This window comes from Carcharhinus amblyrhynchos, chromosome 10 (genome assembly GCF_965287045.1).
Source record: "Carcharhinus amblyrhynchos chromosome 10, sCarAmb.v2.hapA, whole genome shotgun sequence".
NCBI lineage: Eukaryota > Metazoa > Chordata > Chondrichthyes > Carcharhiniformes > Carcharhinidae > Carcharhinus > Carcharhinus amblyrhynchos.
The window spans coordinates 48,638,811-48,665,731 of record NC_137333.1 but is presented as its reverse complement, the minus strand read 5'-3'; the positions used below and the strand labels follow the sequence as shown (position 1 = coordinate 48,665,731).

Here is a 26,921-nt window from a genome sequence, read left to right as displayed (position 1 = left end):
AGCCACAAGAAGCAGCAGTGGCGCAGGTGGAACAGAAATTCATGGCCCTCCCTTCCCTCATCATTATTTGCATGCCACAGATTGGAACAAGCAGCTACCTAAAAATGAGAAGGAGGAAGAAAATCAAGGCTTGTAAGGATTCGCCATCATCATTTCTGATGGAGTTTGATCACAGAGGATAAACACTACCCAAATATTGGTTGACTGCACTGTTTTCTCTTGGGCAGAAAGTCATTGGGATGAAGTCCTGTACAGAAACTTGACTGTATGATTGAGGTTGATACTCCGCAACACAGTATCTTGGAGTGCAAAATTATCAGTGGTGCATCATTCTAATGAATACCAAATTAGATTCTATTTGCCTATTTTAATAGAATTTAAAGATCACATAATCTCAGAACTGTTGCAGTGTGAAATGAGGGTATTGAGCTCGTTGTGTCTGAGACACTGAAGCATTTACCTAGTGCCACTCACCCACCTTCTCCCCGTAACCCTGCACATTTTTCCTTTTCAGAGAATAATCCAGCTACCCTTGTGAATGTCATGATCAGACCTGCCTCGACCACACTCTCAGGCAGTGCAGTCCAGGTCCTACGCTCACTGGGTGAAAAAGATTTTCCTCATGTCACCATTCTCCAGCCTTGCCACTCAGCCCGTGGGCATCTTGATGTCCCGCTGCAAGGGGCATTGGCCAAAAATTGGGATTCCTGACAAGCATCAAGGTAGTCAGGATTCACTCAACTCGTCCTGCCGTCCCCAATCTGGTTCCCTCTCATAGCAGGTGGCAACTTGATTAATATGCAAACCTGTTAATTGTAGTACAATTAGTGGCCCATTCACCGGGTCCCCGCCATTCATCTGGCCCCACTAGCAGGAACTGTACCAGTCAGACTTTGGTGCAGGTAATTGGCAGAGTGTGCATGGCATGTTGAACCCTGAGAATCCAGGGGAGCACCACCAACCCCTCAGCAAAGAGAGGTATCCTCCCCCACCAATCAAATATCAGGTCACCCTCCCACGCCGTGCAGGCTTGAAGGTGACTTGACCATCCCCCCCTCAGGCCCCACACCTAGACCACTCCTCAGTCCCTCTTCACCCTTAGAACACCATTCAGGCTCCATGCAGGTTGCCCTTTTTCAAACCCCCCACTCAGTCCCCCGACCTCCTCAGGCCCACACTCAGGTCCACCTCCATGCCATGCATCTTGGTGGTACAGATGGTGCATTGCCCCTGGAATCCTGGCACTGATGTCCTGGCCTGGCACCTTAAGCCCTGCTGCTAGGCTGCAGAGGAATCGTTCCTCAAGGGAAGGATCACAGAGCCACCTAAGATCACCATGCCAGAGTGGTCTTCAGGCCTGTCAGGGGCTAGAAAGGACAGTCCACATGTGAAACTCCCATTCCGAGGAGAGTGGTAAGGTCAACCCTTGCCCCAACACCTCCACCAAGTATTATAGGATAACTTTTTTCTGTAGAATATTCTTGCATGCTTTGACTAGACTTTGTGAATTATCCCATAATGATTATTTAATTATTCCAATAGGTATCTGGATATTCATTAACTGTACAAGCCAAAGACAGTGGAACACCTTCCATGTCATCGACAGTTATTGTGAATATCGATGTCTCAGATATTAATGATAATCCCCCTGATTTCATCCCAGCTAATTATTCAGCTGTCATTCAGGTAAGTATCTAAAATAGTTCCAATTTATGTTTCTTTAATCTTATTTTCATTAATAAATTGGTGTAATGTTCAAGTTATAACGCGTATTATATTTATGTTATTCTACAGTTTCAGCTCCCTTCAGACTTCCTGAATCAGAATTATGATTTGCTGCAAGAATTCAACTTCTAAATTTATTAGGAAATATTCTAAGATCTGTTAAATTTCTAAAACCTGTTGCTTGGGAGTCCGCTTCTCTGGTGGGTTTAATGCACTACTGAAAACTTACATAGGAAATGTAAATGGTAGGGAAGTTATTGGAAAGGATTCTTCGAGATTTATTCCCACTTGGAAGTAAGCGGACGTATTAATGAGAGGCAACATGGTTTTTGAAGGGGAGGTTGTGTCTCACTAACTTGATTAAGTTTTTCGAGGAAGTAACAAAGATGATTGATGAAGGTAGGGCAGTGGATGTTGTCTACCTGGACTTCAGTAAGGCCTTTGACAAAGTCCCTCATGGCAGACTAGTGTAGAAGGTGAAGTTGCACGGGATCAGAGATGAGCTGGCAAAGTGGATACAGAACTGGCTCAGTCACAGAAGACAAAGGGTAGCAGTGGAAGGGTGTGTTTCTGAATGGGGGACTCTGACTCATGGTGTTCCTCAGGGATCAGTGCTGGGACTTCTGCTGTTTGTAATATATATAAGTGATTTGAAGGAAAATGTAATTGGCTTGATTACTAAGTTTGCAGATGACACAAGGATTGGTGTAATTGCAGATAGCAATCAGGGCCAATAGAGGATACAGCAGGATGTAGATCAGTTGGACACTTGGGTGGAGAGATGGCAAATGGAATTTAATCTGGACAAATTCAAGGTAATATGTTCTCGAAGGTCTAATACAAATGGGAAATATAAAGTAAAAATGGCAGAACGCTAAAGTGTATTGATGGACAGTGGGATCTGGATGTACAGGTACATAAGGTCACTGAAAATGGCAACACAGGTGGAGAAGGTAGTCAAGAAGGCAAACAGCATTGAGTTTAAAAATTGGCAAGTCATGTTGTAGCTTTATAGAACCTTAGTTAGGCTGCACCTGGAACTTAGTGTTCAGTTTTGGTCACCACATGACCAGAAGGATGTGAAGGCTTTGGAGAGGGTACAGAAAAGATTTACCAGGATGTCACCTGGTATGGAGGGCATTAATTACGAGGAAAGGTTGGAGAAACTTGGTCTGTTTTCACTGGAACAATGGAGGTTGAGGGGCAACCTGATAGAAATCTACATGATTAGGTGGGGCATGGACAGAGTGGATAGTCAGAAGCTTTTCCCAGGGTGAAAGAGTCAATTACTAGGGGACAGTTACTAGGTTTAAGGTGACAGGAGCAAGGTTTAAAGAGATGTACGAGGCAAGAGTGATGGGTGCCTGGAATTCGCTGCAGGGGGAGGTAGCAGAAGCAATACGATAGTAACTTATAAAGGGGTGTTTTGACAAGGATGGGAATAGAGGGATAGGGTCTCTGGAAGGATAGGGGGTTTTAGTTCAGACAAGCAGCGTGGTCGGTGCAGGGTTGAAGAATCTATTCCTGTGCTGTAATTTTCTTTGATCTTTGAAATAAGGAATTACAGGACCACAGTATTCTTTTTCTGCTGCCAAAATCCTTCAATTGCCCACTGTCTCAAATGCCTAACTAGTTCTCCCTTAAGTTATTCACCCCTTCTGCCTCCGCTACATCACTGGGTGTTTGTTCTGCATGCTCATTCCATCCTGTAATGAATAATTGAACTTAAAACTGCCTGCAGACTTTTATCTTTGGGGTTTTGTGACAGTCATGAGCATTTTATTGGTTTTCAGCTTTATCTTGAATCATAAGAGACTTAGTACCCTCTGGAATAAAATCCCAGACTTTCAATTTTACTGCTTAGACTTGCATACATTGAGCTAGGTTTCAATTTGATACCCTTTTCTGCATTGCCTAGATATCCTTACAATGGTACAGCAACCAGAAATGTACACAATTCTTCAGGTATGCATGCATTATACAGATTCACTTTCAAAATTATGCCATGATCCAGTTAAGTTTTTTTACTACGCTGTGCACTGCAGTGATGGTTTTCAGAATCTATCAGGCAATGCATATAGAGTAATTTTCTGTAATATGTTATATTCTTAGGGGCTAAATTCAATAACTTCTGAAATGGATGTTCACCAGCACCTGTTCTTTCTGATGCTGGGGGGACAGCAGCGTTTGTTGCCTGTTAATTTGCATGATTGCTGGGTGCAACTAGAGCTAAATGTGCTGTTGAGTGACTGCACGTTTCAACACGGTGGTCCAAGTTTGGAGCAAGGCTTGTGTCATTTAAAGCTAGCATGACCTACTTAAAGTCAGCTTCTTGAAGGCAATGTACATTCTGGCTTAAATTGTTTGTGGAAGAGGGCCTGAGCAAGTAGACGAGTGAGTAAGAGTGCAACTGGTGAGAAAGTGTGCTCTAGGTTTCTCTGATCCAACTCTGGTTACCTTGGTGGAAAGAAAGCTGTGATCTGTCAATACAGGACCAAGTGCCCCTCCAGATAAATTTTGTAAACACTTTGGGACCAGATAATCATGGAGGTCAAGACCTAAGTACCTCAGTGCTATTCAGTGACCTTGTACAAGTTAACCAAGGTCAGTGAATGTACCTGCAAATGTCATATCCCATCACTTGCACTCTGAAACACTGCTGAATGTGTCATACCTCAATTGTTTACCTTGAAACTACTCGAAACTGAACATAAGAACATAAGAAATAGGAGCAGGAGTAGGCAGTCTAGCCCTTCGAGCCTGCCCTGCCATTCAATAAGATCATGGCTGATCTGAAGTGGCTCAGTTCCACTTTCCCGCTTTCTCCCCATAACCCTTAATTCCCCTGTCTATCAGAAACCTATCTACCCATGACTTAAATATATTTAGCAAGGTAGCTTCCACCACTTCAACGAGCAGAGAATTCCAGAGATTTGGCTGGCTTGATCTCTCTCATAGATTATAATGTAGGTCCTGGAAACAATACAATGTTGACACTCTGAAGGACCCTTAAAGATCCAGTGTAAGAGCTCATCCTTGGTTAAGATAACCCATTGACCTACATCATTAAGTTTTGTGAATTTTGTTGTTTCAACTGTGGATGTCGGCTCTGCAATGTTCACATTTGCATCACTTCCAGTGTTTTCCTCAGCTAAATTCCAGACTCTGTTGTCTCAGTAGCAGAGGCAGTGGTTGTTTTGGACTTTGCTCATCAGCTTGGATTTGTGAATCCTTATTTGTTTCTGAAGTAAAGCAACTGTCAACTTTTGGTAATTCTTTCAGTTGCTCTTCAAGCTGGTGCTTTATTTTCTTTTCTGGTATTTGCTTTTAAATGTTCTCTTCATTGTAAACCTTTTGAAATTTTGTAAGGCCCTTGCGGACTGTGAGGCCCTAAGGTGTAGCTTGTTTAGCTTATGCCCAAATCCGGCACTGCCAGTCAGGCTGCCCTGAGTTCAAGGAAGTGGGGTGGCCCTTTCCACTGGAAGAGGGGGATCGATCCTTCACAGGCATGTGTTGCCCAAAGAGGAGGGAGCCCCTCCCCCACTCAAGCCAGCATTAAGCTGCAGTGACAACAAAAACAGAAACATGCTGGAAAATCTCAGCATGTTGGCTTTACTCTCTCTCCAGTGACACTGTCAGATCTGCTGAGATTTTCCAGCATTTTTCTGTTTTTGTTTCAGATTCCAGTATCTGCAGTATTTTGCGTTTATCTTGTTGACTACATAAATTTAGATTTTAACAAGATTCTTCAGAAATCTTCCTCTACTGAATCTATGCTGACTGTCTCTCACCATTCAATCATTTATCTAAATGGTTCATTGTTCCTCTTGCTGCAGAAGATTTCATGTCTCATTCCATCCTAGCTCTGCAAACTAATCTGTACTCCATTACATCGCTTAACCTATACTATCATTGAACAAAGTCCACATCAAAACAAAAACATTCTAGATTTATTCTGCAAGTCAGGCAGCATCTGTTGTCATTAGGCTCTTCATTGGTATTGTTTCTTTTGCTGCTTCAGTGTCTGCATTAGTCAGCAACTAATGGACAGTTCTAGGCCATTGTGATGGCCTTTTGTCAGATCTGGACAAAGTTAGAAATGTAACAAGTTTTAAACAAGTGAAAGGGAAACTGTGGTAAAAGTGCAAAAGTGGAAGCCAGTGATAGAGTGCAAGACAGGAGAGAGTTAGTGATAAAAACATTGGTGGTGAAGAATCAAAGGAAACAGTAATGGGACAAGCAAAGAAACAAATGTGTACCTAGAGGAGATGTGACTGACAGAATGATGTCCATTCTTATATTTGATGTTTTTCTGATTCCGTTCCTGATTCAGAGGAAGAGTCATATTCAACTCGAATTGTTAACTCTGTTTCTCTGTCCACAGTTTTCAGCATTTCCTATTTTTATTTCAGTTATTCAGCATCAGCATTATTTTGCTTTGATTTATAAGATGGCTAACTTTCCCCCATTTGACATTTCCCCAACACCTGAAACATGTTTTTAAATTTATTTTCTCTATATAGTCAGATCCTTATGTTCCATGCTTACCTGCTCTATCAGTGTCTGTACTGGAACTACTTTCTTGCTTTGTACTGGAACTACCAATTCTTGCTTTGTACAGGAACATATAATTTTATGTAACTTTTCTACTTCCACCATTTTTGATATATCTTTTGCCCAAAATTTGTTGTCATTTTCTCTGCATCATGTCTTATTTGCCATGAAAATGGATACGTCTAAATCAGGTAAAACCATCTTATGTGTTAAGCACGCAGAACCTCAGAATGTATTCCAATATTGTGGGAACGTGAAATTCTTATTTTTATATCATTCTTCTAGCTACACACCGATCTATCTAATTTTTCCTCCCTAACTAGTCCAGCATGTGTATTATATCTGGATTGTTTGTAGACCATTAATCTGTGGTGGGCTCGCTGCACAGCAATATGGATGGCTGTATTCCAGAATTAAACAGATACAGACTTTGTACAGCCTGAGGAAAGTTCTGTGGTTGTCTGCTTCTTTCCAAAGAGGGCTCGCAACTGGCCCAGCCTGATGTCAACTACCATATTCCATTAGAATGTTACACATAGGGTCTTTTGCTACAGCAGATCTTGGTTGCTTTTGATAGTTCACTCTTCATATCTTCTGGTTTTTTTTTCTAGACAGCAGCATGTTCAGTAGAAGTTGCTGTAGGTATGCTTCTTTTGTGATGTTCTTATTCTAATTTTGAATTCAGCCCCAATACTGTAGAAATAAAACAGCAAATTCTGAACAAGTTGCAAACTTTTGTTCCAATGCAGAAATGCAATAAATAAGTTATATATGAAGGAATGAATGCAGGGAAACTCCAACCATTAGATAAAATGTGCTCATGATTATTGATACTCAGCCTGGTGCCAAATACTCTGAGAAATTTGGGAGGACATTCTCCCATTCAGCTGCAGTGATTTTGCTTTGGCACAGCAGGCTGGGAGATTCAAGCACCGACTGGTTTGTGGGCTCCCCTCTGGACACCTGCATAATTTATTCAGCTCCATGCCAGAAATCGGCACAGAACTGAATAAATTATGTAGTGCTTAATTTGCATGTAATTTCAATACAATTAGCAGGCCTGGGACTGAAGTCTCCTGGGCCCGCTAATATTCCCCCCTCCCCTGCAAATCCCCCACCCCCTGCCAGGAGTGTTTCACTCCCCGCTTGCAGGGAGCTGGCGGCCCAAGTCCACTGAAGTGAAAGAGAGGGGCCGTTGAGACCCAACAAGAGTCGGACATGGGGGTGCCCCCTGGACGTTATTGGCATCTTGGCAGTGTCAGTCAAGACTCCCTGGCACTGCCCAAAGGGCAACGTGCCAATACTGAGGGATTACCTTGGCACTGTCCACCAGACATAGGGCAGCACCAAAGAGGGGGCAGGGCCTGTGGGAGGACGAATGATAGGGGCCCCTGTTGCCACTCTGCTGTAGGGATTATTGGGGGAGGAAGGAGGCCAGCGATCAGAGTTGGCCATCAGAATGGGGTGGGAGCGGTTTGGGACTGCCAGTGGTGGGGGAGGGCGAGTCTGGCCTGGACGTGTCTGGAAGGCCAGCGATGGGGGAGTGGGGGGGATGTTGAGAGGCCAGCAATCCGGGGAACATGGGGCTGGTCAGAGAAATCGAGCTGGCCAGCACTTGGGAGACAGCAGTGTGGGGCTACTGCGACTTGGTGCTCGTAAATTGGCACATGTGCAGTGGTCTGCTCAGCGTTATACTACTGGCCTCCTCAGCGGGAGTAGGCCCCATCGACTGAACTTTAACATGATTCATGCTAGTGCACTCTGCAGTGCACAGAGTGTGGGAGATTCATTTTTAAACTCTTGCTGAAAATACCAGCCTTGTTTACTCCAATTTTCACACACGTTTGACACTTAGAACTTTTTTGAGGAGAATCGCACCCCCCCCCACCCCGCCCCCATTCAGCAAATTTACTCATTGAAGTTGTCATGCTTGGAAACGGTCTACCATTGTTCATTGATCGAAAGCTTATCAAAAGTCTTTTCCGTATACAGGAGCATTGCAACGGGTTGTCTCTCTTGTAAAGGCCTCAGATACTCTCTTCTGAATGATGTAACACGTTTTTTGTGGTGCTACTTCTTCAACTCAATCCATGCAGCGCTGAGGAGAGTGAGTTATTGCTCCTGAGCGAAGGTTGGAGGGGATATGTGATAAATCTAGAAATGTTCTTAGACAGTTCAGCAGACTGATAATCCAGTGATTGCTGCTGGAACCATGTCTGCCTTGTGGACCATTGTGACTGATTCCGAGAATCTCAGGCAATCACCCAGCAATAATGAATTGCTGATGGCCCCGGCTATTATTGGGGGTACTTTGAGAAATATATGTTTCGTGGGTCTTTTCTCGCATGCTGATAGTAATTAGCTGGACAAAGATGATTGCACAGTTTTCTTTCTGTTATTTGCAGAGACTGTGCTCAGAGATTGAAAATCCTCTAATTGTGTTTGAAAGGAAAGGTCTTTTTCCAGTGAAATATCTTCTAATTTGGTGTAAGCAATGCAGAGAATATTTTAGTAACTTCACTTTCTCTTAGTCTGTCTCTGCATTATAAGTAACATTATAGGCTTGAATCTTCCAGCCGTTCATGCCCTGCTGCCACTGCAGAGAACCCCACTAGCGTGAATGGCCATAATGTTTTTGTTTTGACTTTGTGGATCTGATGTCATAATCATTTGGGATTTTGCTCCTCTTCCATTTTTCTGCAATAAGTGTCCTTCTGCTTTTCAGCATTGTCTTAGGATAGTTATCAGATTTTAGCTTTCAGATGCTTGATTGAGGCATTTATTTTCCCGGGTCATGTTTAAATGAAGGTCATCCTCAGTTGCTTTCTTAATCCAATTCATTCACATCTTTTGCCCACCAGACTGGGTTATTCTGATGATTTTATGTCAATCTTCTGCCCTCCGTAAACTTGAATTCATCCAAAACTCTGTTGCCAATATCCTAAGAAGTTCTATTCACACATTATCCCTTTGCCCCCTAACTTTTATAGACTGCCTCTCTGGCAAAATCTCAATTTTTAAATTTCTCATTAAGACCTGCTGCACATCTTCATATTTTAATCACTCTAGCATTGGTGGTCATACCTTCAGTTGCTGAGGCTCTAAACTCTGGGATTCCCTCACTAAATCTATGATTCTCCATAAGCTCACTACAAAACCTACCTCTTTGATTAAACTTTTTAGTCACCTCTCTTATCTTTTTGTGTGTCTTGGTATCCAAATAAGTTGGGTAACACCCCTGTAAAGTATTTCAGGGTGACTTTACTACACCAAAGGCGGAATGTAAATGCAAATGGTTTCTGTTCTTAGTCAGATGGTGGGCTAGCACAGCAGGCCTGATGCCACTAGCACTATTCACTGGCATTGTTCCTTTTGCTGCTTCAATTTATACATCGGGTAGTTGGCCAGTTCCAGGTGATTGTGGTTTGACAGCTCAACAGTTGAGTAACATTCATTGCTAGCTGCAGCTTTGAGGCAGTTTAATCAACTCTTTTTGTAGTCCCAGTCAAAGGTAACAAACAAGTGATTGCAGTGAAGCAGGGATGTTCAGTCCCTGTACGTTTTATAGTGATGGAGATCTGAATACCATGGGTGTTCAGCTGCTGCTGTGATGAGTGGATTCTGAGTGTTACAAAATATAGTAACCTAGCTACTCTCATATGTCCAATAACACTAACCCTACAGCATTAAAAGACTGGTTGCTCCATGTGGGCTGATCTGTGATGAAGGTGATATACTTCCAAATTGAAATTTTTTTTAATTAAGAGAAAAACTGAAATATGCAAAAAAAACCGCTTGAGGAGCAAAGTTAGGCACTTCACAGCCTTTTGGAATCAATTTTGAGTTCAGCAATTTTGGACTATGAACTCCAAGCCACCCCCATCCTGCTTTCCCCCCACCCCACCTTCATTTTATTTTGTTTCCTTTGCACATTTCAGTTTTTCTATTTTTTTTGCCCATCATAATTCCCTTCAGTTCTGGAAGAATAACTCCTCTGCCAGTTCATTTCTCCTGTCTCCCACTCTATCACAGAGTTTCCTTTGTCCTTGTCCCACCCCACACCTCACACAAACCCAAATACGACTCCAACTTTTACAAGTTCTGATGAAAAGCCATTGATCTGGAACATTAACTCTGCTTTTCTCTTCCCAGAAGTTAAGCATTTCCAGTGATTTCTGTTTTTACTATTAATGCTGTATTCTGGTATATGTTACAAACAAATCCCTTAGATCATGAATCACCTCCAGACAGCGTTTTGCACCTGATATCAGATAAAGCATATTTTGTTTGGTAAGTAAGGAGGATAAAAATCTGTGTGAGTACTTGCTAGATTAGTGTAAAAAGACACATCTCTTCCGTCATGTAGATCAGTCAGTCCACTTTATCATATTGTCAACTTGAAAATGGATTGAAAGACCATAGCTAGAATTTTCCAGCCGTTTATGCCCCGCTGCTGCTGTAGGCGAGGATGGTGAATTTGGCACTCAGCCAAATCTTCATTCACTGCAGTGGGGCCAGAAAATCTTGTTGAAGTGAATATATTCCCCCACAAGTTCTAAAATGTGCAGCTATTTGCTGATTCATTATGTGTAGGCTGCTAAAAATGTCAATTGCAAAAGTACAGAAAGGAATGTCTTTTTTCATCTATATTTTATAGGTCCAGCAAATCAGAATTTAAAAAAATGAAACTTGTTTAGATAATTGTTAAGTTCTATTCTTCTCCAGAGTCATAATGTCTACTTTAAGTCATAAAAATTAAAGCCAAGTTGTTGTATCCTTTGCTTATGTAATCATCACTGAATTGAAATATATTCAACGTTCATGTGTTTGAAGGAAAATAATTCTGTTGGCACCAAAGTCCTGCAACTTTCAGTGACTGACAAGGACTCTTCCCACAATGGACCTCCATTCACGTTTGCTATTCTTTCTGGAAATGATGGGGAGGAGTTTGTTTTGGATCAACAAGGAGTTCTGAGATCCGCAATTGTATTTAAACAGAAGGATGCAACGGAATACCTTCTGCGTGTGCAGGTAAGAGATTACACCAGTCTTGTGTTTTTACTCCCAAAGGTAAGACCATTCCATTGCTGGATTTGCTTCCGAAAAATCGGATGCTATATGGAGCTCATGTATCTTTGACATAAAGTAAGAAAAATTGTACTTGAAATGTATTAATTTCCGTAATTCAAACACAACACTTTTGACAAGCATTAGCTTTCCTTGTTTTGCCTCATAGCACACGGCATCTTCTCAACTGAAACTTTTGACTGGAACTCCATGAGTTACCTGTCAGAAAAAGCCAATTCAAATTGCCTATCCCGAGGTAGATAATTAACCTGTTTTATAGTGTTGTTACTGTCAAATGAACCTTATGGCTTGTTGAAATTATAGTCAGCCTATTATGAATACAATTCAAAATTGTTTTGATTATGTTGCTTTGAAAATTATAGTATCCATTGGCTTATAATTGCAAATTTTACTTCAGTATGAAGAAGCTTCTTCTAATTCGAAATTATGTTTATACTAGTGGTTTATTTCCTTCAGTCAATAAAGATACAAACTAACTTAAAAGAGAGAAAAAATAACATAGACAGAAGAGAGATCAAATTTTTAATTTCAGAACTGAGCCTGATTGGATCATTACTGAATAATGAAGTAAGAATGAATCATGGTCAAGCACATGAGAAATATTTGTTTTATTTTAACCTGCCCGAAGACTGCACTTCAAGCTTAATTACTACTGCAGAAGCCCAGAGATGCATGTTTTTAATGGATAAGGTCACTTTCTGACTGTGTTCATTTCTATTAGCAGTAGTTAAATACCAATTCAACAATGCCACTAATCTATCTGATTGTCCAACACATTTAAAAGTAAAGGGCATTGATATTGTAGTAAATTTGTGTCTTTATAAGTTTTTCTTTATATTGTATGTATTTTAAATATTGTATTCTTACTCATATGACTCAGTACAGTAATAATCAGCAGAACAAAGTTACGCATATATTTTTATATAAAAAAAGTGAATCATCATTGTTGTAGAAGCTGAGCTAAGATATAAATGACATCAACTAATTGCTGAGTGGAGCAGGTCGAAGCAGTTGAATGACCTACTTAAAGGGCGAAAAGCTGCAGCAGGCGACGGTGCAGAGTGACCTGGGGGTCCTTGTGCATGAGTCGCAAAAACCCAGCCTGCAGGTGCAGCAGGTGATCAGGAAGGTGAATGGAATGTTGGCCTTTATAGCGAGGGGAATTGAATATAAAAGCAGGGAGGTCTTGCTGCAACTGTACAGGCCACTGGTGAGGCCGCAGCTAGAGTACTGTGTGCAGTTTTGGTCGCCGCACTTGCGCAAGGATATTTTGGCATTGGAGGGAGTGCAGAGGAGGTTCACTAGGCTGATACCGGAGATGAGGGGGTTGGACTATGAAGAGAGGCTGAATAGACTGTACTTGTTGGAGTTTAGAAGGATGAGGGGGGATCTTATAGAGATGTATAAGATAATGAAGGGGATGGATAGGGTAGAGGTAGAGAAATTCTTCCTGCTCAGAAAGGACAGCAGGACTAGAGGGCACAGCCTCAAGATAAGGTGGGGGGGGGCAGTTTAAAATGGAGTTGAGGAGGAACTTCTTCACTCAAAGGGTGGTGAATCTCTGGAATTCTCTGCCCGTTGAAGTGGTGGAGGCTACCTCGCTAAATATATTTAAGACACGGGTAGATAGGTTTTTGGTAGGCAAGGGAGTTAAGGGTTATGGGGAGAAAGCGGGAAAGTGGAACTGAGCCACTTCAGATCAGCCATGATCTTACTGAATGGCGGGGCAGGCTCAAAGGGCTAGATGGCCTGCTCCTGCTCCTATTTCTTATGTTCTTATGTTCCTTTGTTGCTTTAATCTTTTTACTCATGATCCAGCATCCAGTGCAGCTAAACTATTTACCAATAACCAGATGATGATGTTGAATTTATGAGAGTGAGCTGCAATTGAAAGAAAAATAACTCATTTCAAAATTAATACTTAAAAGTGATGCTACATGACCTGTGTAGGTTCCCTGGGGCATAGACAACACATGGCTGCTATCTGTGTAGGTTTTTTGCATTGTTACCAATGGAAAAATCTGCATGCGTCATGCAGGTCGTACCTTGAAGCATTGGGTGGAATTCTCCCATCTGGGATCAAAGTCCTCTCGGGGGCTCGGAATGAGGAATATCTCCTGCTGTAGAGGTGGGCGTGTCCATATACTCCAGCCCTGTCCTCATTAAGTATGCATCTGGCTGTTTTGCACCATATTCTATGGCAGGACAGGGCTAGTGGTGTATCTGGGTGCCATTTGAAAAGGCACCCAACATCACTGAGCCTCTGTTGAAGAAAAAAGATGGATCTTCTAAAAATAAAGATGGATCTCCAGGAATACTCTGAGGCTGGAGGATGGATCTCCTGAAAGACAAGATGCATCTCCAGGAACATTCTGAAACTGGAAGATGAACCTTCCCCTGGATGTTAAATATGAAAGATCCACCTGTAGGTGCTCTCCCCACCCACTTCTGTGCTGGTATGGAGCTGCCAGCAGTCTCCAAACTGAATTCCAAAGGCAGTCCAGGCATTGTTCAGGTGGGTTCTGACATCTGCACACCATGTTATTCCAAACATGATTTGCACCAAGTTGTTTTCCGGCCAGTATTGTGGAGAATCAGGTGTGGGTGATTTGGCCTTTATATGCTTCCATGAACAGGACACACCAGTTTCATATTGGCATCTAGTAGGTCTCCCATGGTGGGCACCAGCATCAATTTAGAAATTGTGAAATGCACAGCAGTATAAAACCAATTTCTGGGCTCCCACTGACAGCAGCACCACCCCCCCCCCCCCCCCCCCCCCCCCCCCCGCTGCTGGTAGGGCTATGGAAGAATTCCACCCATTGTCTGTTTCATTCCAGAAAGAAGTCTCACAACATCAGGTTAAAGTCCAACAGGTTTATTTGGTAACAGAAGCCACAAGCTTTCGGAGCGCTGCCCCTTCGTCAGGTGAGTGGGCGATTTATTCACAAACAGGGCATATGAAGACACAAACTCAATTTACAAAATAATTTGAAATTATTATTTCTTTTGTGAATTGAGTTTGTGTCTTTATATGCCCTGTTCGTGAATAGTACTGCTTACTGTGTTTACCCCAGTCCAAGAGCCGGCATCTCCACATCATTCCAGAAAGCCAGATGGGGAAGGATAGAACTCGAGCCAATATTCACACGCATTTATAAGCTTTTATTTGCAGTGGTGCACTTTACAATCATGTACCTCCTAACCTGACAACCATAGTCTGTTTCTGTTTATTAGAGCACACATGAATCCCCAGTTAATGCTCACTACCTGCAAAGAATTGAAGGGAATTATAATAGAATTAGCATTGTCTTCCTTTCAGATTCTACATTGTATGTGTTGCACTGCTTTGAAGTAGTTCTGTGTGAATGATGTGTTGGCCCCAAGTCTTTAAAACCAATTGAGAATTTTGGAAAGAATGCTGCTTCTTGTGAGCTTCATTTCAATTCTTGTATTTTCTCCAAGTGCTAAAGTTTATTTTTTCAAGCTAAAAATGAATAGTTTAATATGTTTGTTGTTTGCTCCGAACTTGACAGGCTCAGGACACTGGTAAACCGCCACTGACTTCTTTCACCTATATTCTCATTCGCGTGATTGAAGAAAGCATTCATAAACCAACTGCTATTCCACTTGAGATTTTTATTTCCTCAATGGAGGACGAATTCCCAGGAGGTGTGATTGGGAAGATTCACGCTACTGATCAAGATATATATGACATTCTTACGTACAGTTTTAAGTCAGACCAAAGAAGTCTGTTCACGATCAATAGCCAGGATGGGAAGATTATTGCACTTGGGGGCTTGGATAGCGGCAATTATGTTTTGAATGTGTCTGTCAGTGATGGGCGCTTCACCGTGCCTGTTGAAGTTGTAGTTCACGTTGAGCAGGTAACTCAGGGTATGCTAAACAATGCAATAACTGTTCAGTTTGAAAACATCTCTCCTGAAGATTTTATTGGACTTTACTTCCATGGATTTAGGCAAAGCCTTCGGAACATCATTGCTGCTCAAAAGCAGGACACCCTTCATATCATTAGCATCCAGCCAGTCGCGGACACACATCAGCTAGAAGTTTTGTTAGCAGTGCAAATACATAGAAATGGGTTCTACAAATCTGCTTATTTGATTCAGAAACTTAGCAGTGCAAAAAAGGACCTAGAAAATGGCCTCCATGTTTCTGCTATCATGGATAAGAGTTGCTCTGGTGAGGAATGCCAAGAACAGGATTGTGAACAGGTGATTGCTCCAGAAACACAGTCCATGGTGACCTACAGCACTGCAAGGATTAGCTTTGTGTCTCCGCGATATCATAGGGGTGCAACATGTACTTGTAATGGTGAGTAACACAGAAGCCAGGACATGCTTCCAGGCGACATTTTTAAAACTAGTAAAGCAGTATGTTTTTTACAAAAATACAATTTTATGAAAGATCTCTAAATTATCATTTTCCTATAAGCATTTTGATAATATTGATATAAAAGCAATATTAGATTTGCAAATGGTGTTTGTCTCATAATTACGACATTTTTACTTATGGATGTAACATTTCTCATCAACCAGTATAGTTTCATGCTATCAAAAATGCATTAAAATAATTACAATCATGCTTTCTTACTTGATGAGCCCAACTAAGCTGAGAAAGGAGGCGATGCATAAATTGGAAAATGATTTTGGCACTTATAACAGTTACTGTGATTGCACACGTGTGGCTTTATTTTAAAGGCAATGCGGTAGAATTTTCAATTTGGGTACAATTGCTGATTCCAGCAGGAGTTTCCACTCAAACCCATTTACATATTACCAAGCTTTATATGATTTAATTAATGTGAAAAAATGTTCAATAATAAAAGAAGCAGCAAGTACTACTTAAAGCAGTGGAACCTTCCCGAGCAGAACCTAACTGATCTTGGTCTTCTATTCCATGGTGGTGATGATGATGAACCTCTAGTGAATACAGCAAGAGATATAAAAATGCCAGGAACTTGTGTGGCTCACAGAGGTTTAAAACATTTTTTAAAAATTGCTTCAGAATTTTCCTTCATGTGTTAGCTTTATGAAGTTTGATTAAAACAGCTAAACATAGTTTATCACCACAAAATAAGCTTTTTAATCCAATATCAACCACCACGTCTGAGTAACCAGATTTTGTTACTGAAATTTGCTCTCTTTAAAAAAGTTATAAAACTATTTCCTTATTATATCAGTGTTTTAATTAGTTTCTTGTTAAGTTAAAACAGAAGTCAAATATACAGTTTAAATCTCTTAGTATTATTCTGCCCAAATAGTGGTGGGAATATAGAACGTGTTGCCCAAGATGATGGTGGAGGCAAGTACTCTCAGAGCATTTAAGAAGCATCTGGATGAGCACTTAAATTGCCGAGGCAAACTAGGCTGTGAACCAAGTGCTGGTAAATGGGATTAGTATAGATTGGTATTTGATGATCAGCATTGAAATGGTGAGCCGAAGGGCCTGTTTCTGAGATGTTAAAACCTTACTGAAGGCCGTTGAATCAGTGGGCATTTGCAGTGGTGATTAATTCACCATGGGAGATGGCCAGTTGATGGATGTGACTTGCTTTCTGTAAGATGTTTTCAAATGAATGCAAAGGATCACAGATATTTGTGTTGTGCTGAATGCCAATTGTACTTAAAACACGGTAATGTTTTTATGACAGTACACTGACTGTACCTGAATCATGTCATTAAAAACTAAAGTCGTTGAGCAAAAACTCCATACCACAGTATATTTATTGCCCAGCTTCTTAACAGCCAAAGGGTGAAGTGTAAAGTGGTTCAAGTTCTGGTACATCAGTTTGCAGTTTATGAGTGACGATAACAGAAGAGTAAAACCAATTCAAGGAAAACTGTAACGTGTTTGGATGTATTTGGCATAGGCAATTTACAGACAGTTTTGTTGCCAAATAAAATGAAAATTAGTTTTGAAAAGAACAATCTGATCAATGATTTTGAACCATTTGTTGAGAGACATTTAGTGCATTTCATATGCAAGTTACCAGATGGAGATTCTGACTGACAGCAAGTCAGGTGCATCAAATGCTTTATACCAAAATACTTGAGCAATGGGATGTTATTCTGTCTGGTACAACAGTTGAGCTCAATTTAATTTCTAAAGCTAAATATTGGGCAGCATTATCTAATCTCGTTCATTCCCATCCACTGCCAGCCAAAAGTGCAGCAGCACTGGGGAATGCTGACGAGGTCAGAGGTTTCTGGCCATTGAGCTGAGAAAGCATTGCCAGGATCAGACAGAGTCAGCATGGATTCATGAAGGGGAAATCATGCTTGACAAATCTGTTGGAATTCTTTGAAGATGTAACTAGAAGAGTTACCTACGGGGAACCAGTAGATGTGTGAATTTTTGACTTTCAGAAAGCGTTTGACAAAATCCCACACAAGAGATTAGCATGCAAGATTAAAGCACATGGGACTGGGGGAAGTGTATTGAGATGGATAGAAAGCTGGTTCACAGAGAGGAAACAAAGAATAGGAATTAATGGTTGCTTTTCAAATTGGCAGGCAGTAACTAGTGGTGTGCTACAGATTGGTGCTGGCACCCTAGCAATTCACAATATATATTAATGATTTGGATGAGGGAACAAAATATAACATTTCAAAGTTTGCAGATGGTACCAAGTTGGATGAGACAGTGAACTGTGACGCGGGTGTAGAAATCCTTCAGAATGATCTGGACAGATTGGGTGAATGGGCAAATCAGTGGCAGATGCAGTATAATTTGGGTAAATGTGAGGTTATTCACTTTGGAAACAAAAACAAGAAGGCAGATTACTACCTGAATGGCTGTAAATTGGGAGAGGGGAGTGTATAGAGGTACGTAGGTGTCCTTGTGCACTTGTCACTAAAGTCAAGCATGCAAGTGGTAAAGAGGGCAAATGGCATGTTGGCCTTCATTGCGAGAGGTTTCAAATACAGGAGGAGGGATGTGTTGTTGCAATTATACAGGGCCTTGGTAAGGCCACACCTAGAGTATTGTGTGCAGATTTGGTCTCTGTTTCTGAAGAAGGATGTTCTTGCTCTCAAGGGAGTGCAGCAAAGGTTTACTAGGCTGATTATGGGGTTGGCAGGACTGATGTATGAGGAGAGATTGACTAGGTTAGGATTGTTTTCGCTGGAGTTCAGACAAATGAGGGGGGAATCTCACAGAGACTTACAAAATTCTAACAGGGCTAGACAGGGTAGATGCAGAGAGGATATTCCCAATGGTGGGGGAGTCCAGAACCAGGGATGACAGTCTGAGGATTTTGGGTAGACCGTTTAAGGCAGAGGTGAGGAGCCATTTCTTCATCTAAAGAGTGGTGAGCCTCTGGAATTCATTAGAACAGGGAGTAGTTGGTGCCAAAACCCTGAATGTATTCAAGAGACGGCTGGATACAGCACTTGGTGTGAATGGGATCAAAGGTTAAGGGAAGAAAGCAGGATTAGGCTACTGAGGTGGACGATCAGCTATGATTGTAATGAATGGCGGAGCAAGCTCGAAGGGCCAAATAGCCTCTTCTTGCTCCTATCTTCTATGTTTCTGTTTTCTATGATTCTGATCTGTAAGATGGAAAAAATCGTGTTAAGATAAACCTCATGGCTTAAAACTTTCAGACTTCTAGTAGCTTATCATTACATTGAAATTGAGACTTTATTTTAAAAAAAATCTGAATTTTTTCGGGAAAGGGAATAAGGGCATTCCTGGTTGGTTGAAGCTTTGGACAGAAATTTGTTTGGCACGGCACTGCAATGAATATGAAGAACTGTTTGTGTAAGCTGTTTCTTCATCTATCACAGGTGATCTCTGCCCTGTTGTTTCTGATGTTTGCCAAGAGAAACCTTGCCCAAGTGACATGCATTGTGTTAACGGTGGTATCGGACGTGGACCATATATCTGCCAGTGTCCACCAGGAAACCTAGGAGAATGTTCAGGTGAGAAAGCCAGATTAAAGATACCTGCTGGTACATCTCAACTCAGAAAAAAATATTTTTGTTTCACTTACGTATTTCAATTCAGTGACGCTTTCAAATGTAAAATCTTCAAAGGTGCATCAGTTAAAAGCATCATCTTTATTTAACTGAAAGATTTATTTTCTTTTCTGTATAGAAGTGCGTGAAGAGACAGTATGAAGCTGGTTCCAAAGGTTGATGGAATTTTTCTTAAAGGCAGAGTTTTCCGGTGGGAAAAGTACAGGGCAGCCCGCCAGCTGCCTTGCTGGATTTTTCTGCTGTGTTTTTAAACACTTGGATAAAAACACCTAAGAGGCACATCCCACAACATCATGTTGGTGGTGCTGGCACTGAAAGAACCTGCCCTGCCAGCAACCTTGGTCCTCAGCTACTGACAGATCAGGGCAACATTTTTATTAAAAAAAAGGAACGTCCCCGCTTCTCCTCCCTTCTCAACCCGTGCCATGGGCACAAGATCCTCCCCACCACCTCTTTCCTCACCCTCCCACTACAATGGGACCCTCACCCTGCTGTGCTGTGGGCAAAGGCAGTGCCAAGGCACTCCTGAGGTACTGCCCAGGCCTGGCCTGCCCCTACCCCAACCCCGGGACTCTTCTTACTTGTAAACTTCTGAAATTTTTGCCAATTCCCTACATTATAAATTCTATTGTGAACGCCACCCATTTGACTTCATGCGGCAGGAGTGAATTCCATATGTGGGCAGATGATGTATGGGGAGACACGCTAAGTAGTTGTAATGTATGCTTGTGGGGTTCCCAACCTTTCGTGGCTGTAACACCATTACATCACTGGTGGGGAGGTGGAGACAAACTCAACAGGAAATCCTGCCACCATAAAAACCTTTTGGGGCTCCCGCTGGATTTTCCAACCATTCCACTATCCTCACCCATTGAAAACAGGGGTGGAAAATCCCCTTATAGCTTTTTTCCTTAATGGAAAACATCAACAATTAGTCCTGTTTGATCCTATATTTACTGAGATCCATTATCACTAACAGAAATGGCTCAGATTGGACTGAATTGAGTGGAAGATGAGGAGACAACACATTGAATAAAGTTATGTTTTATTAACTTAACAATTTTTTGCTGGAATTTCACACGGAGGGACTGGTCGCAACCCCCAACATAAAATCCAAGGGTGACTCCACCCCACTTGGCCAGCTAGCCCCATGGCCATTTATTTGGTGGCTATCAAGCCAGTAAATAGAAATAAGTTCCAGGGTTTTGCTAGGGCCAAGGTAGAATGCACTGGTTTGGATGGAGAGCTGGGTTCTTCAGGGCACAGTACTGAAAATGCTGGGAGGTAGAACTACCTTTGGGGTGGGCCTCCATTATGCACAACGTTTCCCTGGTGGCTGGATACCTGACATTGGTACCCACTACTGCAGGTAAAATCCCAGCAGTGAGCAGGCCATTAGGTCATCATCAATTGGCCTGCAGATGATTGGGCTGCCCAACATCTCCCCCATGGCTAAAATGGCTGTGGCAGCAGATAACCATGCTGTTTTGTTTTCAGTTTTTAAAAAGTTGGTTACTTTAAATCATCAGATAGCTTGAGATTTTTCAACTCTCTCAGAAGGGCTTTTTTTTGCCAAGTTTTAAAGGGCTGGCCTTTAGCACTCTAGAGACTCCTGATTCCCACACCGTGCGTTGCAATCCTTGTTGCAGCAAAAATGGAGTCAGATTGAACTCAGCACTGGGATCAAATGGTCCTGCAAAGTCAGATCTCCCACTTGGGGGAGTCATGTCAAGGCCTCCATGCAACCAGCCTTTTGGAAGCATCCAAATCATTTATTTATCCAAAAAATTTAAATGTGTCTGAATTTGAAAATGATTACAATCTTAAACATCAGACTAATGTTGAAAGTAACAGCAAGTTCCCTGAGGCACTCGATTGAAATAATTGGTTATTGTGTTCACTCAAACTTTGAGCTCCATTCTGTTGGGTTTATCATGATCGTGTATATATAACGAACAACGGTTGTTCCTACTGGAGTTGCTGCTATCATGGTTTTAGTAATTCATTGTCATCAGCCAGATGGTGAATAGCTGTTAGCTGCAGCTTCTGTTGCTTAATGTGGCTTTTTGACCATTCAGCCTGACCAATGTTGTATGACTGTCTAATTGGATGGTTGTAGCACTTATACACACTGCAGCCAGGTGGGGAAGAGGCGAAAAACACAATGGGGTGAATTTTCCCATTCCACCCTTCACGGCAATCGTGGCAGGCGAGGGACAGGCCATGGAAAGGTCCATTGACCTAGGGTAGGATTTTCCAGTTTCGGGGTGAGTGCGGTGGGAAATTCCCATCCATATTTTTGTGGGTGCAGACTGTAAAGAAACAGGACTGGTGCATTTAAGGAAGAGGAAGACACTGTGCAAAAAGTGTGTTTGCCAGGCAATTATTTTTGACACTGCTGAGCTGAAATCTTTACAGTGTCTGAGACTCTTTTTTTAAAACATTGATTTTCAGATAAATTATGGAATGCTGTGCTTCAAGATCTGCCTCTACAGTTGATCTATTGATCTCATTATGTGCTTGTGGATGATCCATTTAATGCAATAACACTAGCTGCCCTTAAGGAGATAGGGCGGGTTAACTTCTCTTTGGCAGAATAATCTTCTGTCATTTATATGGAGAATGTTCTGGTCCTTATCAACCAATAACACATCAAGCTTTTCTCAGCTCCATTTAATTCTGTTTCCTTGAAATTGTCAACATATGTGTCATAAAAAATAAGTTACCTGCTAACATTTGTTCCCTAATTGCAATAATAATAAATCAGTATTCCAATGATAATTGGATGCCATTTTTACCTACAAGATTATTTATCGGATTTGAATTACTTTGGGGTGTCCTAGTCAATATATTTGAATTTATTTAAACTAAGTTGTCATTACATTTGCTTAAACTGGTATAACTATGTTCTTATTTCTACAAAATCAGAATTAACTTGAGATGTTAATCATTCTTGAATTCAACATGCAATTATAAAGAATTACGTATGCCATTCAATGCATTTGGTGTGATAAGTGCCACCCTATCTTAGACACCACCTTATGCCTCAGTTTTTGCTTGCAGGGTCGGGACATTTCCCAGCCTTGCAATGCATCCTGGGAGAAAATGCCCCAGAAGCTGGGATTTTCATTTCAAGATGATGGGATTCTCTGGGAGTTAGTCCATTGTCCACAGAATAGGGGTGGCATGGTAGCACCCTGGTTAGCACTGTTGCCTCACAGCACCAGGGACTCGGGTTTGATTCTGACTATGGTCACTGTCTATGTGGAGTCTGCAGAGTCTCCCCATGTCTGCATGGGTTTCCTCTGGGTGCTCCAGTTTCCTCCGACACTCCAAAGATGTGCTGGTTAGGTGCATTGGCCATGCTAAATTCTCCCTCAGTGTCCCCAAAGAGGTGCCAGAGTGTGGTGACTAGGGGATTGCAATGTTAATGTAAGCCTACTTGTGACACTAATAAATAAACTTAAACATGTGCAGAAGCTGTTGGATTTGTGGGCAGACTGGATAGAAGGCCTGCCTCTGTGAACTGGGTCCAACATTTTAATAAAATAAAGAAACAGCCATCCAGCCCTCACCCAAGCACCCTCTCAATTTCCTCTGATGCTCTTTAACACAGCTTTAATTGTTCTCCAGGATATATTTTCTTCTCAGGAATTTGTGATAGGAATAACATGGAAAAGCTTTTATTCATACCAAAAATAGGAAAACATTAGGAAAAAAATACTTGAAAGCTAACTTTCTTTACGTCATGATGTAGCTCTGATCATGTTGGATAGCAAAGTCATGGAAAAACCAATTGAATAGTAGAGATTCTGGGCGGGATTTCCCACCCCACCCCGTCTCATGGCGTGTTTTTGGTGGTGAAGGCAGCTGGCCATTGGCCACTGATGTGATCTGTGGATCCACTGATGTCTGCGCCATTTTGTATTGTTCTCCCTGTCCCACCACTGGCTTATCTGCTGCAGAGGGTTACCTTCAGCAGGGCCAGAAGATCCTGTCCTTTGTACTTTTCATGTTGTCCCTCAGAAGGTCCTCAATCCACTTGTCTATTCTGCATTTATATTAGCAGCATTCTTATGTAAATACACCTCATTGTTCTAAGCCGTTACTAATTTAGTTGGGTGCTTCAAAATGAGCCATAAAGAGCAGTATTGATCAAGGGTGTTATATTTTATTAAAAGTGCAAAAAAATCTTATCCCATTTCGTATTAAACTCTATTATTATGTATTCAGAATAATTTGTTCACAAATTTCATATGAATACAGTTTTAACATTTCCCAATGGTTTCCTTTAATCTGTTCAGGTCATGCGTCCCTTAGTTTTGCTGGAAACAGTTACATTAAGTATCGAGTGGCAGAAAACAGCAAAAGAGATGAACTGAAATTGGGGCTGCACTTGAGAACACTGCAGAGTAATGGAATAATAATGTACGCTGAAGGAGAATACTGTGTCATTCTGAAGGTAAGTAAAATTTATTAATGCTAGTGCATTTAATGCTCTGCATGTCTCACACAATCAGTAAACATGGTGCGTTATTTTCTGGGTGGCGTCTTAAAAGTGATGGTTGCCTTTGCATTTTCAGTATTTAATTCCCTTCTTTCAGAATTTAACTAAAGAACTAAAATCTAATGCTACTATATGACTGGTAACAGAAGTGTAAACGTGTTCACAACTGGAGTGCTGCTGTGCATGAATGTGTCACGACTCAAGCTGCCGCTGTATCAGATAGTGTATCAGTCGTATTATGGTGACATTTTGCAGACGCAGAGGTGTAATTTTTGCAGCAGTGCTTGTGTAAATTTTTAATGGAGGAAAGGAGTTCTGATGCTGAAGAATGTATTGTTTAGTGGATCTGAGCACAGACGAAGCTGACATTGCCTTCAATATAAATGTGAACTCCACTTATCTCTGAGCGTGTTGATGGTCTGGGCCTCTTTTTTAACTGATATTGAAGAGCAAAGATTGCAATGCAGACTGTGTAGCTGAGGCATTGGTTCTATAGGTACTCAGACGGAATTAGCTTATGAACTTTAATGTGTAGACTCCCTGGCACTGTAGACCCAGGATAGCAGCAGGCAAAGTGATAGTGTCAGCTGCATCGACTGCAATGTTGTGAATCTAATGCCCCTAATAAGTAGTTCCTTGTTTTTGAAACCATAGCAGTTGCTTCCACATACAGAGCATCGGTGAGCCTACCAGATGTTTCTGAGGGTCACGGCTTCAAGTAATAGAGTTGTCAGTAGGATCGATCATCTCCTGTATCTGTTAAGTACATGTAACCCAGAAAAAAAATTCATTTTTATTAAAGCCACAAATCATTTCAATTCGGTTCTGTAAAGCAATGGAAAATCAAGTACTTGAAAATGAAAATTTGATGCTTAGCAAGCAGCCCAAATATTCAGTCACATCATCGTCAACTAGAGTCTGTAAATCTCTCATCTCTGCACTGTAAGTTGGCCTAATGTTAAAAAATGAGGTGATGCGTTTTGGACAGCCTTCAGTACCCATGCAAACATTTCTTCAGAGGCTGTAACCAAGTGCAAAATAAAGACTCGGGATTCATAGAACTTTGATTAAATAATCTACCTGGCTGTACCAAGAAGGAGTAAACATTAAATCTAAACCTAAATATGCCCCAGTGAAGATTTTGAAAATACACGCTTTACATGACTCACAGTGTGATTTGCTTTCACCCAGCTAGAGTTTGCTTTATTTTGAAGATTAAAAAAATCACGTTCTGTAGGTGTTTAAATTAATATGGAGAATCTGAAGGATGGATACTAGGTGGCATTTGTCCAATTGCAGGGTCATAATTCCACTGTAATGTTTCCATCTTTGAATGTATTGTGCAATTTGATAAAGTAAATTTTTGAATTTATTAGGTATATTAATTCAGTCATTTTCTCTAAACTAAAAATAACATTGCACTGTTTTAAATTTCACATCACTGGTTGGCACAGAATGTGTACATAATGGTGATAATCATAGAGTACACTGGATGTAGTTGCTATCATAATAAATAATCTGAAGTAAATATTGTTTGCTCCCTATGATTTTAATTGAATGTTGAAAGCAATGCTGTTGATGTTATCAAGGCTTACTAATACTAAAAATGATAACAGTTTAATAGAAGAGTTACCTTGGAACAATATAATTTAGTAACTGGTAAGAGAAGACATTCAGGTGAGCATTAAATGGCAGTGGGCTTCCGCGAGCTATGTGCCAACTCTCAGGAAGGAAAGCATCAAATTGCTTAGCATTCTTAAGATTCTACCCTATGAGCCCTCAGCCCCAATCGTGAGTCACGGTGGTCTGGAGAATGAGGAGTTGGCTGGAAAGTGCCAATCACCAAACCTGTTGCAACATTCCCAGGCATCATTGCTGGCATCAGTTAGGTTCCCAGCCAGACTGGGCAGGAAGCCTATACATATTCAATTGCACCAATTTAAATATAATTAGAGAGCTTGCAGTCCAAATCAAATGACCCTTGCTATTCACCCACCTCCCATTGGGATGTCTGGTGGGTGGCCATTGTTACAAGTCCTCACAAACGCATATCTGGTGTTTTGAACCCAAGGGTTGCAAAGGTACCACCTACCCCTCAGTAATAAGTGACATCCTCACCTTTCCACCCCTCCTCCCACCCCTTCTGACCTGACCCTGCATTTAGCCCCCCTCAGATCCTGTGATTTGTGGGACGTGGATATCGCTGACCAGCCAGCATGTATTCCCCATCCCTAGTTGCCATTGGGAATATGGTAGTGAGCTGCCTTCTTGAAACTCTGCAGTTCACATGCTGTGGATTGACCAAAATGCCGTTAGGGAGGGAATTCTAGGATTTTGACCAAGTGACTGCAAAGGAATGGCAACATATTTCCAAATCAGGATGGTGAGTTACTTGGATGGAAGCTTGCAGGTGACAGTGTTCCCATGTATCTGCTGCCCCTGTCCTTCTCGATGGAAGTGGGCATGTGTTCGGAAGGTGCTGTCTAAGTATCTTTGATGCACTTCTGCTGTGCATCTTGTAGGTGGAGGGAGTAGATATTTGTGGATGTGATGCCAATCAAATGGGTTGCATTGTTCTGGATGGTGTCAAGCTTCTTGAATGTTGTTGGAGCTGCACACGTCCAGGCAAGTGGGAAGTATTTCATCAAACTCCTGACTTGTGTCTTGTAGCTGGTGGACAGACATTGGGGCATTGGGGTAAATTACTTGCCGCAGTATTCCTGGCCTCTGACCTGCTCTTCTAGCCACTGTGTTTATGTGGTGTGTTTAGTTGAGTTGTTGGTCAATGGTAACGCCAAGGTTGTTTACAGTGAGGGATTCAGTAATGGTAATACCATTGACTGTTAAGGGAAAGTGATTAGATTGTCTTTTATTGGTGATTGGCATTGCCTGGCATTTATGTGGTGCAAATGTTACATGTGACTTGGCAGCACAAGCCTGGATATTGTCTAGAACTTGCTGCATTTGAACATGAACTGCTAAAGCATCTGAGGTGTCACAAATAGTGCTGAACGTTGTGCAATCATCAGCGAACATCCCCATTT

General features: G+C 41.6%; 1 protein-coding gene across 8 annotated transcripts in view; it reads left to right on the top strand.

Annotated features, from left to right (window-relative positions):
• LOC145348921 (protocadherin Fat 3-like) overlaps nt 1-26,921 on the top strand; it is a 567,559-nt gene that overhangs the window by 505,729 nt on the left and 34,909 nt on the right. For all 8 annotated transcript variants that reach the window (XM_080197003.1, XM_080197010.1, XM_080197006.1 and 5 more), the window contains 5 exons: nt 1,543-1,686; nt 11,113-11,310; nt 14,904-15,702; nt 19,179-19,313; nt 23,675-23,832. In XM_080197003.1, the coding sequence (XP_080053129.1) occupies nt 1,543-1,686; nt 11,113-11,310; nt 14,904-15,702; nt 19,179-19,313; nt 23,675-23,832 (1,434 nt within the window). The remainder of the gene's footprint in view (nt 1-1,542; nt 1,687-11,112; nt 11,311-14,903; nt 15,703-19,178; nt 19,314-23,674; nt 23,833-26,921) is intronic.